Here is a 21,122-nt window from a genome sequence, read left to right as displayed (position 1 = left end):
TTTACCTATGCATTATTTTTATTTAAATAAATTCATTTCTCTATTATAGCCCTTTTAATGAAAATTTTCTCTATTCTCCCTGTTTGAGAGAATTTTCGGCTGTGGAGTCGGAATACACTAGCCTAAATCTTATCTGACTTGTGTAGTTGTGAATTTTTTGTTTAACACGTATCTGACACTTTGGGATTTACAATCCGTGTTTATCTTATATTCAGGAGATTTAACAGTTGGTTCCTGACTTCTAAACCCTGAAAATTGAAAGTTCTCTCAACTTTAGCTCATGAATTTAAATGACTCTAAATTCCAATAAGATTGGCTACGGCTATGCAGCTCGTCTGTTTTACACCAAATGACATTCTAAGGGAAGGAAGAATAATAGTGAATTGATTCCAGAAGACGTGAAAGGGGGGTTTTTATTTTTTGACTGCAAAAGAAACTCGTTATCTTCTATAAATTCACTAGACAGTCGCGAAAAAAACCGTTGCTTTCAGCAAAACAGGTCCAGAAGAGTATTTAATTCTAAAGCTTACGGATCTCGACGACTTTGCGAGAAATATTGGGAAATAAAATTTAATTTTGTGCCGTCAAATTGTCTCGCATGTCCTATAATTCTTCTTGTAATATTGTTCCTGTATGGAATCTCTGATCCTACCGTATTTGCCTATATTTATTGAGTCCAAGAAGAACTGATTCACAAAGCACGAAAAAGTAGAAGACACGAAAATAATTTATGAAAGTTAATTTTCAGTTTCCTCTGATTATCTTATGTTTAAGCCCTAACTTAGTTTGCAAGTTTCTTTTTATAATTGAAACATTTTAGAGTAATATTTGCCTCTTTGGATTTCAGGTGGACTTCACCAAAGTACATTTTCACCCCAGTTGTCCTTGGTGACAGGAAGTGCACCAACTCTGACGATCAACAGCTTCTCTTCTCCGAATTCGAACGGAGTCCTTTTCCAAGATTACCAGTCACCGACTGCTTCCAACTCAATATGTTCTCCGTCGTTAAATTCACCGACGTGTCCAAACAGTTCGAATAACAATTACAGCAGCATTAACACACTCGTGGTTCAGGGAACACAAACCAGCAACAATGTTGTTCAGGCCACCACGAAAAAGCGAGAGGCCTTCCTGCCGACCCAAGGACAACCTGTAAAACTGGAGAACAAAAATAAGCAACCCTGCGTCTGCAGAAATAGTAACGGTGAGTGTAAAATTTATTAGTCTCTTTTACCGTACAGTTTTCGAAAGAATGAAAAACTGAAAAAACATTAAAACTGTGAAAGAATATTGAGGTTGGATAGGTTAGCCGTTAGAGTGTTTAGACGGTGCATAAATAACTGTTTGGATGTAAATTGTGTAGACTGTATAGGACAGGACTCCTTTTCGGCGAGATCCTTTATTGGAAACTCGAGTGGCTTCCAGTTTCCAAGGGTTTGAAATTTCAAGGATCTCGAATTGAAAAGTTGCCTTTCGTAAAAGCTTTGTAATTTGGATAATTTCAGACTTCTGTTTAGTTTGCCCACTGCATTGGGAAACCGAAAAAGAAAAGAAGGTAATTTAAGGCGAATTTGTGTCTTGACGTGGATTTTTAAAATTTTTGTTAGTAAATACAAGCATCTCCAATCAATAACAAAATGTATCAATTCATTTCGAGAGTTCGTATTGAGTACTTTAAAATTTTAATTTTTTCTTTTCTGAAACCTTTATCTTTCAATTTAAAATTCGAATGTGCCATTAAAATGTAATTTATCTGTTTGCGAATAGAAATTCTTAGATTTTCCAACTCATCCTCAAGAGTAGCCTCATGTTTTGTTAATTGCTGTTTCGCTTTTTACATTCGCATTAGATCCGCACGTAATTTATACTAATGCGATCTGTCGATTATACTTCGAGTCGTTGTGTTGAATGCAGGCAAAGCTCAAGTCTTTTTTGCGTGAAATAAAATACTTTGTTCTCACTAGTGTATAGGTAACTTGCAAACGAATATTAATCAAAGAGGCTTGTCTGTTCTAATGTAGCAGTCAGACAACTGATGGAATAGCATTATTATTTTTATCTTTGATCCTTCTGTTTTCAGCATTAACATTTAATAAGTGACTAGAGTATCGTCTCCATAAAGAATTGGATTTTTTATATTCCAAGGCTTTCAGAGTTGAACAACAGTATTCTCATATAAAATTAATTTCTATCGTACATATCTTCAGGGTGACCACTAACCGGGAAAACCGGGAATTAGCGAAGAATTTTCAATACCAGGGAATTTTCGGGAAGTTTGTTGCAACCCGGGAATTTTTCGGATTTATTTTTATTTCGTTAATAAGTATTGTCAATATTTGTCATAATAAAGTTGTAATTTATGAAGAGTCTTTAATAGCTGTATATTAAATTTAAATATTAGTGTATTTCAGCTTAGCAACTAGTTCGTTGTCCTATAATTAAAAATCTAGATGACGCCTTTTCGAGATTTTGTCTGCAAATGCAAAATCTCTTTCGATTCTTTAGATTCTTTTCATTTGAAAATTCTACTTATATATTTTTGTTCCAGAATTCGTATCTTTTGGTTAAAAATTGTACTATATAGTTGGTTGAAAATTCCACTATTTTGTTAAAAAGTCATCTTTAGGGCTGAAAGTTAATTCTTTTTATTTGAAATATTCACTATTATATTTTTGGTTTAGAATTCATTTATTTTGGTTAAAAAGTTGGCTGTTGTTTGAAAATCCAATTTTTTTAAAGTCATCTGTTTTTGGTCGAAAATTAAACTGTTTGTTGAAAATTCGTCTTTTTTGATAGAAAATCCGTCCTCTGGATTCAAAAATCATATTTTGGTAGGAAATTCATCTTTTTTGGTTTGATCGATTTCAGCGACATTTTAGTGGACTTCCTGGCACACCCAGAGAGTGCTAGGGTTCAGGAGAATGGTGTGGTGCTGATGCAATCTTGACCTTGCTCCCTCCTGGAAAATGTGCAAAGTTGCTGTCTAGGCGTGGATGCAAGATCTTGCTTACGCAAGATCCGCTGCTACGTTCTATTTTTATACAAATACGAGGCTTGTAGTTTCTTACGTCCCGACCACGCTTTTGCTGTACTCTTAATTCTTATGTGAATCATCGTTTGGTCCCCTGCGTTGGGAATTTGCACAACCGACGAGACCGGTGGGTTTGGGAACAGCCGACGCAAATAAATCTATTATCCGGATTCTCTTCTCTAAAGATTGGCTCTACTCCGAGGATATTTGTTGGGCAATCTTTCTTATGTTTTAGAGGATTATTGGGACAGGTGAAAATTAATGTAAAGATTCCCTAGTATTATTTACAATAGACTACACAAATAGAGTAAATTTGAAGAATAAGAATCTAATAAATGGTTCAACCTTATCATAATCCTGTATGCATTCAAATTTCATTGAATGCAACTCGATACTTATGTAACTTCAAAACTCTTATTCGTCATTGAATCATTACCAGAATTTAACATTTTTTTCAGGTAAAACAAAAATTGTGCACTCAGATGCAGGGTGTAGCAGGACATTGCCTGTCGTCTCTTCGTGGAACCAGGAGGCTTCCTCCTGCTTGAATGTTGCTGATAACTCCAATTCGAACGGTTTAGTGAAAAGGGAACCACTCAATACCGTTCCATGTCAGGTTGCCGAGGTATCGACTTCTCTTCATTCCACGACAACGGCTGTAAAAATTGAACCTGTGCCACCAAAGTCCGAGAATGGTGAGTACAACTCTTGAATTCTATTATATTTTTTGGAAAAAACATGCGAAATATCCAAACTTAAGGACCTGATTTCGGCTTCCTTTATAGTTTATTATTGGTACTGTATTTTCAACACGTTTCCTCAAACTTTCAGGGAAAATTTTAACGTTTGAAGCTTTTAAAAACTAGCTTTGAATTTGATCTCGGATTAGGATTAGTTAACAAATATATTTGTTTCTCAATGGAGTATTCATTGTTGATTTTTTTTAATTACTCAAAAGTAATCATCAACATATTTTCATATAAAATAAAAGGGGGTGCTCTCACGAGGTTCCCCTATCCATCATAAAAATACAAAAATACGTATAGGTACTGCTATATTTTCTCAGTTGATACTGCTATATTATTAGTTGGTACAACAGTTTCATTAGTTGCAGTGACTAACAATTTTTTCAGTGCATCTGCAAGTTATTGCACTCACAAAAAAGTGTTGCATTCACACACACATAAGCGCGCGCGCCCGGACCATTGCTTAGAACATTGTATTAGACATTTTTGAATTAAGGAACATTTTATTAAACAAATTAAATTTTTTTCGAAATTGACATTACAGTGAGAGTAATTGATTTTGTTGATGCTAATGTAGGTAAGGAAATGAATGTAATTTGAAGTTTTATTAGCTCACTTTTCTTGCCTTGTTTGAACTTTATCTCATAAAGCCTTTATATTAATTTCTGCCTGCAGCAGACATTTCAATTTTAAACAATAACAGGAGTATGGCTTCAGCAAGTATATGCTCCGCAAATTTAAATTGAGTTTGAATCCTGATTGTTTAAACCAAGTGTATCATCCTTTGAGTCCATCCCTATTATCTTATTATATTGTAGAGTGCCATGGCAAGTGCAGTTACTTCTTTATAAAGAAATTCAAAGGAATGTCATTCGCATGGTACATGGTACTTGATTCAATAGAATTGAAGAAAATCTGAAAACGATTCAAACATCCTAAAAAGATTGATGTTTTTGATTAAAATAAGTGGCATATTTTCCCAAAACAATTTTCTATCTCAAAGAGCTGATTGCATTTTGTGTGACACGATGCATCTGCTTACATATGAGTTTAAAGTCGCCTTCGAAGCTGAAAAGCATGTTGCAAATGCTCCGTTGCTGCCAACGCGAGTCGAATGTTTCATCGGCAAAGGTAAACTCTGCCAACGACGCGGGCGTCTCTAAGGAATTATTTCTTTGTCTAGATAGGGTTAATTAATCCACGAAAATACACCCACTGGGGATTATAACAAAAATAGTTTTTGTTCGAGGGCTAAACAATGATCAGAGACTTTAAAATCAAAAGCGCCTTCAATTCAGTTCCAAATTTCAAACTTTTTTTCTAATTTAATTCATAAATTTATAGTGTACTATTTAACTGACTGGCCGCGATTTTACCTATTTGTTAGATGCTTTTATTATTATCGTTTAACTAAATTCAAACTATTAATTCTAAAACTTGTCAGTTCAATGAAGAAAATTTCAACAATTTGAATATTAAATCATTTTTAATACAATTTTTTGCGACTTCAATCTTTTGTATAAAATTTCTCGCCATTATAAGAATCAATCTATCAATAAAGTAGTACCATAAAACCGATACGAAATGCACGAAATCTAAAATCGATGTTCGAAGAATGAATCCCGTACGCTGTAAATGTTATCTGTTATTCATGCATGTGACGGAAAACATTGTTGGGCACTTTAATCGGCCAATAATATTCCACCCAGCGTTTTATCTTCCTCTTGATTAAATCGCGTAAATTCCAGTCTACGACTATTGCGCTAAATTGTGCAGTTTTCCACACTCAGAACATTATCCACAAAGAATTTCCAATACGAAAATTACAGAGTTTCAGTCTCGCAAAAATGTCCGATTGACAGATATTAAAGTGCGAGTGATTCTATCTCGAAATTAAATCTGGCTTTTACCGACCGCTATCTTTTATTCAAAATCAATTAGTACGTTATTTTTTATTCTATCGTCAATATTTAATAGTTTTATTAAGTTTATACTCTTATAAATGTGAAGTTTATGAATATGCTGAATATTACAGTGATAAAAGAATGCTATTGAATCAAACGTGTGCACTTGCGCACTAGTTCAAAAGCAGATCTTGTTGACTCAAATGGAAGGTGGGGCGAAAAAGTAAATTTGGTTAGTTTCAAAAATCTACGGGTCTTAGCAGTTTGCCTACACTTTAAGTAGTTTAGACTCTGAAAATTTGAGTACAATACACAAATAATGCAGCTATTCCAGGAAACATAGTTACAGAACAGATCTGTAACTGTTCTAAAACACAAAATAACGTGTTCTAGAACAGGCTAGTAACAGGTTACGAACATGCGAGTAACTATGTCATCCCTCATACGGTAGAAAAATTCTGTAACAGTTCTAGAACGCTGTGACAACCGATCTGTAACATTTCTAGAACAATTCTAGAACTCAATTACAAATGTTGTATAACGAATATTAAACAGATCTAGAACGCTGTGACAACCGATCTTTAACAATTCTAGAACTTTGGTACGCTGCATTGTAAAAAATCTAGGAAAATTCTATAACAATTCTATAAAAGTTCTAGAACTGTTATTTATAAAATATGGAACAGTGTTATGTACCACTCACAGCAATAGGATATCCTGGGATATTCGATTTGACCCCATTTATGTCCCGGGTTATTCCAGGAGACGGAAATTTTGATTTCCCCGTGGATAAATTTTGATTCGGGATAGCGCGTACGTAGTCCCGACTAACAAAAATTATGTGTTCGAGATATCCACATTAGGGATATTCGCAAGGGTCAGCTCGACCAGTGTTAGCGAATTAATCTTTGTTCCTAATTTGTTCTAGAACACACTTGCATCAGGGTTCTAGAACTTCGATATAACACTGTTACGGCACTGTTCTAAAATAAACCAGAAAGAAACATTGCAGAGCGTCTGTGATCAGTTTGTTCTAGAACAATTCCATAGCAACTGTTACAGAATCGTGCTGTCTCATAGTTCGAGAACAGTTCTGTCTTAATTTTGTCACAGTTTTCTAGAACATGTCATAGTCATAGAAATGACCTAGAAGCTTTTTATTCTAGAACAGTTCGGTCACAATTTTGTCACTGTGTTCTAGAACGCTGTTACCTTTTTTTTCTAGAACAGTTCTGTCACCATCTTGTAAACACTGTTATAGAACACAGTTCCTTTTTTGATTTGGAACAGTTACAGAACGTGTTTGATGGGATCGCGTAAGTGTATTGAAATTGTATTCAGCGAAGAGTGCACATTATACCTGAAAAGTTTTATAAATCATTATGATTCTTGCCTACTAAAATTTGTTGTTTATATTTATTGTCAACATATTGAAAATGATCTTACAAAATCACAGCCGAGATAGCACAATGAAATTCCGTTAAGATTTCCTGAAACTCGCTTATCAGGCAATATTGCAAGGTGAGGATCAGGTGTCTTTCGAAGATTTATATACACCAGAGCCGCGTTTTAGTTCCAGTGTTGGGGTTTAGCTGCAAATAGCCTTCGAACTAAAGCGGGGCAATCGAAACGTAAACACTGAGAGCCGCCTGAATCGTTTGAAATTGGAGTATATATCTATATATTATATAATGTCGCAACCGCTTTCGCTCTGCTCTCCTGAGAAACTGCTGGGGCCAGCAGTTCTAGGAAGAAATAAACCGTGGTGAACTAAAGTGCGGCTTACCTGTAACTATATATTCAGTGCGCACCTACGGCTGCAGAGCAGTTTCATTTTGGACTTCTTACAATACTTCTGGACATGTGTACCATAATTTTTTCCGTATTTACAAAAGAAAAATTAAATTTAATAAATAATAAAAATTTTAATGTTCTCTTTGGTTTTAATTGTTTTTATAAATGTCGGAAATAATCATGTTACATATGCCTGCAGTTACTGACCAAAAAATCTGCTACGCAGTCGTTGGTACCCTAGAATACTACTGCGCATTGAATATATAATCATATGAATTTTTCAAACTTTTATGAAGTTCTCAATGCAATCTTCCATACCTTGCACTGCGAGTTTCAGGAAATCTTAATGGAATTCTTTGTGCTCTCTTGGACGTTTTTCGGAAAAAGATAACTTTTAAAATAAGGCTGAAAAACCAAGAAAAATACTTCATTTTTTACTGAAATTTGGCAGAAAATATCCACGCATGTTTTTTAGAAAAATTAAAGATTTAGTATCTTTCTTCTCTTATATTTTCTATTTTTTACTTCTCGGGCCTCTATCCCTATACATAAATTTCGTGATATTTGTACAATCCTTATTAGAAAAGGAGATTATGCCAAAAAAAATTACTTGAACTGACGCAATGTTGTGCAGTTGTCCTACAATAGAAGTTGTATTGAAAGAAAAATAAGATTGAATGGTTTTTAGGTAGGTTAGGTTGTATTATTTCGGTATTTGGGCCGAATTCAGGTAGACATTGTTGTTCCAACTTTGGCCATATATAATGAGATAACAGTCGGCAAAAAACGTCGTCCCGTAGTTATTACTTGAATATGATGGCCAAGCTCTGGATGGTAAAGCTGGGCCGATAAAAAAATCGTACAATTGTTACTATACTTTAATATAATTATTTTAATTAATTAAAATACGAAAATTAGTTAAAAATTATGTCTGTACTATTTTCACTATATTGATTAAATAAAATCTTATATTAAAATCTTATATAGTCCCACTGTTGCATAGTATGCACATTTATGGCAGAAAGTTGCCCGAGAAAATAAAAAAAGGGAAAAATAAGAAAGAAAAGCTATTAAATTGAAAACGATTTTCATGGATTTTAAATTTGTCCAAAACGAAAAAAATCGTAAATATATTTTTTTTGCCATTTTTAGAAGAATGCTGAAGTCTTTTGAATGAAATTCTTAATTTTTATTATTGACGATGCAATAACATAGACTACCAATTTTATTCGGCGAGAATCATAAAAGTTCACAAATATATCTATCAGGTATAAAAAAAGTTTGCGCTCTTCTCTGATTAAAATTTCAATGCGCGTGTACCATATACAAGTTTTAGCTAAGTAGCAAGAATTGAGTGTTGAATCATCAATTTTTCAAAAAGCTCCTAATCATTATAATTTTGTAGAATCTCAAAATTCACGAGCCGACTAATGTAAACCACGCGATACAAATGCAAAAAATAGAAATTGCAGTTTTCTTATGTTTTTTTCTGCTTCAAAAGTGCTTTCTCGATACTTTGGGACAAAGAAATGCACGAGGATCTTGAAGAGAAATATTTCTCCGTATTTCCTTTGTTTGATTCCTATGTTGAGGAGTTCATTAATAATTATGAAATGTGGTTAACGATAAAACCAAAGTGAAGTGTAATGTAGAGTAGAAAGTCAAAGAGGGTTGGAGGGAGGAAGAAGAGGAGGAGCTGAAGCGTTTCGTTGTGGTGGACCAATGAGAAACCACCTTCAATAAGAACCCCTCATTGCCATAAAAAGACTTGGGGGTTCTCGAGTGCACATATAATACTCGTGTAGGTTGATCATTATGTAAACTCACACTTTGTATCCACATATGTATACCCACATCTCAATAGCATGAGTTGAGAAACCTGTTTCAATCGACTTTTTAACAATGTATGGGGGAGCTCACAAAAGACAAACATTCTCACTGTAAAACATTTTACAGATATTTTTTACACAAATATTTTTCAGCCGGGAATATTCTAATTTTGAATATAGGAAGCATACTTCCGAACACTAGATAAGAAAGAGGTTGGATTCATTTTTGTTAATTAAAAATCTTTCAAATTTAAAAATAATAATTTGTAGTTGAATGTTCTATATTTTTTTATATAAGTATATACATACAGTGAATTGTTAAATAAAAAAATTGAATTCGTTATTGAAAACAGGACAACGTTTACCTTTGCAAGTATAAGCTCTGTTGTTTGGATTTTTATAGATTTATTGCAGAGTCGTTTCCCTTTAACGAGCAGAAAGTAAAAAACAACTGCATTCAATAGTTTTCCTTTAAATTCTCGTAATTTCGGCACGAAGTGAAGTAGATAGTAAAAAGCGAACGTAGTCATCAAGTTCCTACAATGTTATATTATTTGGAGTTTTGCACTCGTATAGTTCAAGAAAAGGCATATCGAAAGCTTGCGGCGAAACATATAGGTAATTTTGAGTCTCTTAAAATAAGTTTGAATCGCCTGCTTAAAATTTGGTTGTGTTAAAATTATCCTGAATTAGTCTATATAAAACTTAATTTGATTTTATTTATGTTTTAAAATTTACATTGAAAATGTTCCCAATCATAATATTATTATATTTTTGTATCTCTTAGAAAATTTACATCTTATGGTATATAAATATTGTTTTTATAGGAAGGAAAATGTAATTGGTTATAACATTATTTTCTATCCTTGAGAAAATCGATCAGAAGTGCTTTAGCAGAGATTATCAGCGGGAATGAAGTAGTTATCAAGACCTGATTCTCGTTTCGTTTAAAATATTAAAAGGACCCTTTTTATTCGTACTGCATAACTAAATGTAAAACTGCAGGTTAGATATTTTTATTCTTTGATAATCAATTATGCGCGAAAATGTCCCAAATTTTGAGACTATGAAAAGCAAACTCTGCAAAATATTAATTTCCACAAATATAACATTCATTGAAAGGAATTTTTTTATTTTCTAGATTATGTTTCATATAACAAATATTATAATAGCATTTCTACTTCGGCGGTGCACTGTTAAACATTTCTATAGCGATTTTACTATAAAGGTAATGAAAGCAATATGGATATACGAGTAGTAAATTTAATATACCATCATCTTGTAAAATTAATATACGTGTATAGTAAAACGGAGTGCGTGATAGATGACATTCCTTTGATGCCCGCAAATTTCGTCTAATATTGAAAACTAAAGTAATATTCTATAAAGTTCGTTGACCAAATTCTTATTTATAATGAAAGTGCAACGTACATTTTATACATTATACATTGTATTTCTTATATACATCATTATACAACGTATATTATGATTTATTATTTAGAATTGAAAATTACTGCGAAAATTATTTTTAAGTTTTGTGTAAAGTGAAATCACCTGACTATTTTAAGAGTTGATCAATATGTATGAATATTAAATTTACTATGCGGCCTCTTAATTACTATATTATAGACCGAGTTTTTAGATTTACTATAGAAATTTATAGTAAATGTATATTAAAATTGCAAATATTTTCAACAGTGTGGTTATATTCTCTCATGTAATTCCTGATCGAATAATGATTATTTTATAAAGGGGAATGATTTACGGTCAATAAAAGGCAATTAAACAATAAACCTATTCTCATTTGATGGTTTTGGTAGAACCTGCAGATGAAATTCGCATTATACAGATATGATTTTATGGTTACGGCTGTTGTCTTTCATTTCAAACAAACCGCGATTGAGGTTTTGTGGGAAGTTGATGCTATTTTTAGTTTCTTGGAATTGTGTAATATCGGTTTCGAGTTTTAGCCTTTATTTATCTAACGCACTTTCAATTTTGAAGGATATTGAAGTTCTTTCCTTATAATTACACTTATTCGCTTACAGTTATAGAACGGTTTCAGTTTGAAAGGTTTAGACTTTTATTGCATCCACTTCTGAATTTCTGATGGAAAAGGCCCTTTCCTTTCAAGGCTTTTATTTGACAAGATTGGGATTTAAAAACACATACAATTTTGATAATTTAATGTTAGAACAATTATTATCTTTGTGTTTGATATTCCCACTTCTACATGAAATTTCTTAATTTGTCCGACACATTCATGTTTTTTCTACTTGAATCTTTTTCTACTTGATTCAATAACTTGGTCATATCAAAGTACATAATTTTTATTTAAGTTAAACTAGTTGTGCTTCAAATTTAAATTTCAGTAGAAAACTATAGGAGAGAGATGCCTATGACGCGCCTTTTTATATTTACCATAATTTGTTGATCTTTAGTAATTTTAGAAGTAAAAACGATTGCTTACATTATATTTTGTTATTCGTTAAATAAAGCTCATATAAATACAATTTCAAAAAATTTTCAGAAGGCAATACATTTTTAGGTTGAAAATATATTTTCAAGCATTAGTGTACGACTGTACGTTGATGTACGTTAAGACGTAAAATAGACGTTAATTAAAGCCAATTATGAAATGAGTTTTATAAAAAGTAAACTTAAGTAGGTATTCATACCAAATTGTTATATAACAAACATTATTTACCTGAGAAGAATTAATTGATATAAAGAGAAGTAAATCTCGTGGCTGTTTCCTCAATTCACGTGGAATTTCTCGTGGATTGCCACGTGAATTGTTTCAATTTACTACACAAATTTCATATGGTTTTCCATTCGTATAAACGCACGTGGGATTCTGTTTGAAAATTCTTAATCTACATGATGTCCTACGTGGTTTTCCACGTGAAGTTCCACGTGAATTTCTACTTGAGTTTTTTCTGCTGGTTGGTCAAGAGCTAATCGCTAAATGTAATTCCTAAACATCACCATACAAAATAGGTAAGAATTCATTATCTACAATAATTTTCACTGTCTGCTTTCTGTTAGCTTATTATTTGCGATGTTGAAAAAGCATGTCTATACGTATATAATACATGTGTAAACAAAGAAATACGTGCGTATTTGATGAATTTAATATGCCCATCTAAAAATATGCAGGGGGGCCTTCTCAGGCATTTTTCCCCTAAAGATTAGTGGAGACGATTTAAATAATTTCTAGCCAAATATCTCAAACTTATTGACTAGATCCCCTTAGAGAAGGCAAACAACTTGATGATGTGATCGTATGAATGTATGGATAAGTCCTCGAGAGTGCATAAATGTGAAAGAAAGGCAAAAGGCAGAAATGCTACGAGGGGAAAATTGCAAGGCAGAAAGAGGAACAAAGAGCGATCTTATTAAGTAGGAGGTGCGTGGTACGCATGGCGACGCAAATTACAAGGCGTGGCTGGAAAGAGTTTCGACCCTAGACCTATCCCTGCATCAGAATTCGAAAGGACTTCCCAAATGCATTTTACAAAACACTGGGACTACCCTAAAAATGCGTAATGGGAGGACGCGAATTGAAGGAAAAGAAACAGGGTAGTGGATGCCAAAAGCCGACATTGAAACGCGACCTGAACGTTCGAATTTTGCAGGAATATCCATTACCGTCTCAGTCTCGTCGAAGTGAGTTAATTTTATTGGAATAAATTATAGAGGTTGTGTCTGAATTAAAGTCAGTATAGAGTCCTATAGTGAATTATGTCAATCAATCAAAGGAAGAATTTCCGGCTTCAGCTCTTTGATTTCTGCCAGGAAGAAATTATCCTGATGTTAATTAGAATTTTAGCGGAATTCTGTCTTCATTTTGAAAACCCAATAATCTGATGTCTGTTGATTTCTATTTTTATGATATGTATATATTAGGACGGGTTAAATAAATATTTAGAGGTCACTCAAGTTATTCGTTTTAATTTGTTTTTTTCATTTGTGTTTTAGTATTAGTATTTGGTTTTAATTTTGTCTTGCCTTTATGTCTTATAGAATTTTTATATTATTTATCTTCGTGGTATTTATTTTTCACGTCTGAATATGTTTCTTCATCTGCAATTATTATGTTCTTTGAGTGGCGAATCTAAAAATGTTGTCTATTTTTTCCCATCTCCAAGATTTCACTAGAATCTAGTGAAAACGACAGCTTCAAAGCTTGAATTGAAAATGTTGTGTGCCTGCAGTTTTTGAGACAGACAAGTTCCGAATTTCATATTTAAAAATTAGTTATTACAAAATGAATATTTTATCGTTTGTAAAATTTGAATCCTAAGCACATGTCACCTCTTTGGTCCAAACCTAGGTACCTGATTCATGGAAATGGCAGGCCCTGCCGGTGGAGTCCATAGTTTATAAAGGTCGTAGTATAATGGACAATAAAATTTACAAACGAAAAATTTTGTAATATTGATCCTGGTAAATGTTAAAGCCATAGATGGGTAATATAATTTTTTAAAGCAACGGTCTTTATAAAAGCAAGGGTTCCGAGATCTTAGATCTCGCACCAAAGGTGTGATGAAATCAAGGAGCAATTTCGTGAATTAATCTCTCGAAATTTCTCTCCGTGTATAATATGGTAAAATTTACGCCAAACGATTTCCGCGTGAAGTCTTAACTTTCAGCTAGTAAAATTTTTCTTAAAGGAAATTATTTAATGCGTCATGTCGTGGTTAAATCCAATAATAAAACCGGCCCTTAATTCTGATAAGTTAATCTAGCACGTTTTATGTGATTTCAAGCTCTGCTGAATAAAACAAATTGATCTAATTTTCTCGAGGCGACTTCCAGGGAAAAGTGTTCCGGAGTATTTAAATCCGATCAAATTGCATATTTCTTGTCGCGGACGCGACCTTAATATTTACCGGATATGACAGACAGCGCTCGCAGCGGCTAAAAGCCTGAAATCGCTGTTGGATAGCAAATGAAAAAATACTTGTACTGAATTCAATTCCAAGCTCGTTTTACCAAAAATGAAATATATTATTGCTTTTAAACGGAATCAATATAACTCTTTTTACTCAACTGCATTTGAAAGTTTTCTCATGTGCCTCTGTATACTAGCTTTTGCAGATTGCAAGTTAGTTAGTCTCTACATCTGAAGGATTCCAAAGTTTATATTATTTGAAGTTTTTTCGGTCATTTGAAAGTACGAAAGTTCAAAGAAACTCTAACTTTGGAAAATATTAGAAAGAAGTATTCCAAAATTAATTTCCAAGCTGAAAGGTTTAAAATTTGTAAGTTACCAATACCGATATAATTAAAAGATCGATAGCATCGTAATTATTGAAGAGTATTCAAAGTTTAAAAAGAAAACAGCTTCCCAAGAATAGAGAAAAAAATTTAGATTCGACCATCATATCGTTTCATCTTTAATTACAATGATTGCATATATTATTTTTCAATTTGTTCTAAATTGTGCAATTATATATCTTTGTTGTAGGAATAGTACTTTCGAATACAGGAGCAGGCGGCATACCTGTTGGTATCGCATTAGCAAGACAAAGACTGCAGCATCAGGAAACGTCCTCATCGTCAATGCGCAATGTCTCCCTGAGTCATCATACTTCTCATCATGCGAGTTATCATCATTTTCAACCCGACAGCTTCGGTAAGTTATAAATATCATGAACAATTCTTTTCACCCAACGTCCAAAAAAAATCTTTTATAGGAATAGTTAAAAAAAGAACTTTAAAATCATTCAAGTAGATTAATGACGTTTTGGTACAGTTCTCAAACTTTATAGTGTGCAGACTACTAAAAAGGCTACAAAGGAAATTGCCTCGTATCATTCTTTTTATTTTATTTCTAGGATATTTTTATTCCAGGAACTATTTTAAAGGATGTAAGAGTCAGGTATATCAAACTTTATATTTTCGTTCTATGAGATAGTTTGTAAAAAGTGAAATAAATCCTCCTATCAGAGTTGAAACTTTCAGGAAAAAGTGGAAAATAGTCTTCTACCTTTTCCATTATCATGATGAGGAAAGAGAGAAAAAACTGTTAAAGTTACGGAAAGCAAAGAAAATTATTTTGAAAAGGGATGGTTGAAAAAATGTTTATTTTCAATCAAATTTATACTGTTTTTATGGATTTTTTTCTTAATCTAAATTTAGATTGTTTTTTATCCAATGTTAAGCACAAATTTTTACCACGTTTCTAAAATAATATCTAAAAGTGAAACAAAAACTTAGTTTTTATGAATCTTTTAAGACATTTGGTCGATACAAAAAAATTATAGCACAATTTTATAATTTTTTTTTATCGAACAAGAATCCTGTTGCTCTATCGAGTCTTAAAATAAATAAATATACAGTTGTATATTATTTAGCTACATAATCATTTAATTTTTAGATGAAAACATTTAACGCAAAATGAGACAAAAAATTCCAGGCATGAATTCTAAAGATACTTTTTTTTGTAAAGTCTTATTGAATTCTTGGGCACCGAATTCAAAAATAAAATAAAAAATTTTATTTGACCACCCTAATTTTTATATAGCGATCTTATAGATTATAGTAACACAACCTTCAATAAGTGAAACTTTAGGAGGCATGTTGATAACTTATTACTGGTTCTGCGAAAGTAGGCTGAGAGGAATGCTCTTCCGTTGATCTCATTAATTTAGAGGTTTGCGCATTTTTATTGTATTAATTTCACCCTCTCACACATTTCTAAAGTTTTTAGTGTAAATTCTAAAATTGCAACTTCTGAATCCAGCTGTTGTGTGGTTCGTAACGTGGCTGAGCATTATCCCCTATACAAATAATATAATCCTCGTGAATGTAGTCGACCCTGAGAGTTCTTCAAGTATAACGGAGGCGGATCTAAAATCTAATATCGCGTGGATAGTCGTTGGTAACGTTAGTTCTTGTAGCAATATTATGGCTTCTTAGCCTCTGGTTTTCGTTTTTTTACCTCTTGCCTTTTTGATATCCCACTAACTCGTTTCTGCCTATTCATGTATCCCTGATTCTTATTTTACAACCCTGAGCTCTGATCGTTTCACAGCCGAGCTAACTTTCAAAGTCATTAACATTTTCCCCATTTGCAGGATCAACTTGTTTCTAATTCTAATTCTAATGTTATTTGTGTCATGCGTGGTTGCAGTCAATGATTCGAATTATTTTTCTTCAGATCCTTCTCCTTAGATTAAATAGAATAGGGTACGAAGGTCAAGTTACATTTTTGCTCCATACTTAGTTTCTAACAGGGCGTCTAGGTTTCGCTAGGTTTTCCTAGGTTTGCCTAGCTTCGATACTTCACTTTGAAGTACCAGAAAGTGTCGGAAAGTATGAAAAATAGTTTTTTTGGTCCTTATGCAGTTATCAAAAGGAGAAAATAATTTCGTTAATGCAGCCATCTTGATAACCAGGCACCTTAATTTGTCGTTTTCTTTGAGTGTGAGCCAATCGATATATTTCAGTCAATGACAGATTTCCCAATCTGAAAAAAGGTTGACGCACTCGCCTTGAATGTAGATAGTTAAAAGCTAATTGTTGGGTTAGGCAGACAGGTCGAAGAGAAGGAGAGGGTCATCGTACAGCCGTTAAATGGACGGTATTATGCATCGTGTATAGCGGGGTTTTAGTGGTCTGTATGCGTGAAAGTGAGAGTAATGATCCATGCTAGAGTACATTACAAAGGTAATGTTACCTCGAGAATGAGAATATATTCGAGAGTATCATTCGACCCAACTTGATAATGTCGAGCATAATCACAATTATTGTTGATTTCTAAAGGTTAATCAATTTTGAATTAACAGTGCACTCATCCAAAACAGAAATTTGGATATAGAAAAATAAGTACTTGCAACTGTTAGCAAATAGGGTTTGATTAGAATGTTCATGAAGATGAAGTTGTTTAGTACTATCGTTGTGTACAATTTGTATTAGAAGTTAACTTCTTTCTAAATTACCAAGCTATTAGTAAATATATCAATGGGAGTCTTATTTTCCTTTAGGAATTGAGTAAATTGCGAAAAAAAGATAATTAATTTATATAGTATCACTGTTGATTCGGAAAATAGTTATTCTTTTACTGAATCATGAATAACCATTTTGAAACAATATACCAATTCCATTTCATATCATATACCTATGTCCACTGGACATAGAGGCCGCACATTTCCAGTCTAGAGTGTCAGAATAATTTGGAATTTGAATATATCATTCAGACTGACCCATTTTTATAAAATCTTTGAAACTGGATTTTTTCAAAAACCCTACTTCTTAAATTTAATTCTTTTTAGATATATGGTAATATGCACTATACATGAGTCTCTAAGTTTAGTTTTTTTATAAATGAATGCTTCACACTCAAAAAAAAATTAAAATTTATGATCTTTTTGAATGCTATTACCCAAAATGGAAAAATGCAAAGAGGACCATGTTTATGGATTATAAATATAAATGAAAGTAATCTGCACTGTTTATTATTTGTCAACACAATAACAATTATTTTGTATAAGGTATGGTACTGCTATTTTATTAGATGGGACAACTATTTTCTTAGTTGCTGATGCTAACTGAACAATCATTGCAGCTAATGGAACTGTTATATCAACTGATAAAATCGCAGTATAAATTAATAAAATTTCCATCTTTTCAGTTGAACCGAGTTGAACAATAATTTAAATAAAAAGGTTACAATAAAAGTGATAGTTATGCTTCAAAGTACGTGATTTGTGTATGGGCATACGCTTGAATTTTACACAACATCTTATTTTTGAAATCCCGTCCTGACCGCTAATGTTGCGCTATCAAGTCGGTCTATTGTGGCGCTGAGTAGAAGTGAAACGTTTTTGTATTGTCAAACGTTAGTTTGGACAAGATAATCCAGCGCTACTCTAGACGAGCTCATCTAACGCTTGACAGTCGGGTTTTGTGAAAATTTATTTTAGATGGTTGACTTTAAAAATAATGTCAGACTGTCTATTCTAGGTGATGAAAAAATTCTTTGTTTTTAATATAAATTTTTTAATTTGTATAGTTTTCAATATCCTGGCTATTTTTGGAAATGTGCAAAAGAATATTCGCAAAAATCATTAGTAAATAATAAAGAAGATCAAGACTGCGGGCGACACTTTGTATGATTTATTTTTTAATTGAGGTTTATTTGGTGAGGTACCAAACATCGGATCAGTGCAAAATACTTGTTTTTGTTTGCAATATTTTCAGTCAAACAAATTTTTTCTATGCACATTTTTCACTATGGACTAGTGACTTTTGACAAGAATAATAAATTTTTATTTATTTTTCAATCAATTTTTTTCAATATGAAGCTGTCGTTTACCAAGAACAAACCCTAAGGAATATAAAATACATATCATATATCCTTTTATAATTAAATTTCTAAAATGGGGGGTTTGAGAAAAAAATCCATTTTCAAGAACGAGGGAGATACCATTGGTTCAATGTCTTTTTTGCGGTTGATTCTGGTCTAATTTATTTAGATTATTGCATTTTCTGAATAGAAGAAGAAACAATCCAAAAATGTACGCATTTATAAAATTTCTAATATTCCAAAAGTTCTGTTTAAAAAATAGTAATACAAAGATTCGTGTCAAGAAGTGACTTATGTAACAATTGTTTTACCTTAATTAAAAGAACTCATAAAAATATTTATAAGCATACCTTTGCCGATTGGAACGATTCATGAGTTTAGTGTCTCTATTATTTTTTTTTGTATCGAAAGAAAATCTACTTTCTGATAAATAATTTAATGCAACGAATCCAGAGCATGAAAAAGAATCACAATTCGAAATTATATTTCCAAAACTACCTCCTGTTTGGCTCATTAGAGATAAATACATAACAAAGGAAAAAAGGAGGAAAAGGAAAAAGTCAACCAAAACAAACCTCTCACTTTTTCCTTATTCTTTCTCCGTTTTTTATACTACTAGGGAACTAAAATGTTTCAAGACTAATTTAGATTTCATGAGGGATGATTTTCGGGTTTGATTAGTAGAATCATATGCTAATTAAAACGCACATAATACCTGAAAATAAAACTACACATAGATATTTTTGTAAAAAACTACTTTGTCTAATTTTGCATTCATTAGTGAAAAATTGGTAAACGTATACAAATTACTCTTTCATAACAATTTTACCAAAAAAATCGCTGATCCCAATTTTTGTTTTGTTAATTAAATAAATCTTGCTGATATTTTGAATCGGTCGTCCAATAATATGAGTTACATTTCAGCATTTCAATCAATTTCGATGAAACTGATCATTTAAAAAAAATCGATGTATTTAAATAAATATTAAGAATTAGAAATTGTAAACGATTACCTCCTGGTGTACACGCAAAAAAATGTAATATTTACTTATCAAGAATTGTAAAGGACCGTAACAGTATAAATGTCACAATGAAATTAAGGTTAATTCAACGGTTATCCTTTAGTAAAATAAACCTCTATTCCCTCGTATTACATACTGAACGACATGTAAAATTCACTGAATCGAGATTACAGTAGTAGTAAAGTGGACATTACCGAAAGATCGGTACATGCCACCGATCCTAACGGTTTGCTTAACTCGCCCCTAAAGTCGCAACGCAACCTATTCGCGCGGTGCACCAGGTGAATTCACGACGCAATCGGCAATGAATGGATTGCATCACCTAAAAAACATTTTTTTTTGAAATTTCTGTGACAGTCGTCACATTACTCCATATTCCCACTTTGCAAGGAAGGGGTTTTATAAAAATAATCCATTTTTGGATGGCACAACTTATTCACAGATCGCGTACACTTGAGAGTTTATTGGAGCAAGACGTGTTTCTGTTCCGTGACTGTTTCAGCTGACATACAGATATGATGTGAATATGATGTGTCGTTCCCGAGGTCACCACACTCAGTTACAAATGCATTTCAAAATTTTTTTTTGCAGGTCGCAACTCGTATACTAGTGTAGTGGATAAGACTGTTGACTTGCGTGCTTAGGTTTATGCGTTCGAATCCCCCCCATTGCGTGCGAAATTTTAATGGTATCATAAGCATTATAACTTACAAATAACGATTAATTATAAGTATATCCGAAAATATTTAGAAGAAATAACTGTTCGGTTATTTATTTATTATTTTTTAGCAATACTTTTTCACAATTTATAGTGCTGTCTTAACTGTAGTCTACGCCGATAACATAATTCAGATCTCTTTATATTATTTGTTAAAGTGACATGATAATTCGTAATTGCAGCATCCAGGAACTGTACAGAATAGCGACTGGATTGGTAAAATCTTCTGATCCGCAGGTCAGCACCACTTGAGAATCGGTACTAGTAACCATCATTGATAGTCATACTTATTTGCCTATAATTGTAACGTTTACTGAACTCTCATGTTGTCCATATACGTACTAGGAAGATCGGTAGATGTAACTGGGTCTTCAGTCAAATGTAAGATTCTTTTTTCTGCGTGTATAAGTGTATAGTGTACACATTATAATCCAATATTTTTTCCACACTCATCACGACACTAATTAAATTCTTGTTAAAATCACAATCACAGTCTCAAATTAATTAATCTTTATTTTAATGTACATATATTCAAAAATTAAAAATTTAAAGTTAAATTATTAGAAAGATGATTCTTAAACTTTCCTGAACAGTTAAAAAAATTAATATCGCCCGGTGAACACTTTTTGAGCCTTTTTTAAATTTTATTGATCTTTTATGTTTATAATTGAGACTCCGGATTCTATAACCACGCATAAAATTTGCCTGGCCGCTTCAGGCCGCTCGAGTTGGCCCCTGATGGCTTGAAAATCAGTTTTCGAA

General features: G+C 32.6%; 1 protein-coding gene and 1 pseudogene across 1 annotated transcript in view; one reads left to right on the top strand and one right to left on the bottom strand.

Moving 5' to 3' along the window:
- Positions 1-21,122, top strand: part of LOC117177327 — a 200,556-nt gene that overhangs the window by 128,678 nt on the left and 50,756 nt on the right. The window contains exons 6-8 of the mRNA XM_033367951.1: positions 848-1,204; positions 3,490-3,726; positions 14,778-14,945. Of these exons, the coding sequence (XP_033223842.1) occupies positions 848-1,204; positions 3,490-3,726; positions 14,778-14,945 (762 nt within the window). The remainder of the gene's footprint in view (positions 1-847; positions 1,205-3,489; positions 3,727-14,777; positions 14,946-21,122) is intronic.
- Positions 6,482-6,633, bottom strand: LOC117177580 (annotated as a pseudogene).

The sequence above is a fragment of the Belonocnema kinseyi genome, chromosome 7 (assembly GCF_010883055.1).
Source record: "Belonocnema kinseyi isolate 2016_QV_RU_SX_M_011 chromosome 7, B_treatae_v1, whole genome shotgun sequence".
Taxonomy (NCBI): Eukaryota; Metazoa; Arthropoda; class Insecta; order Hymenoptera; family Cynipidae; genus Belonocnema; species Belonocnema kinseyi.
This window is presented reverse-complemented; position numbering and strand designations above follow the sequence as displayed.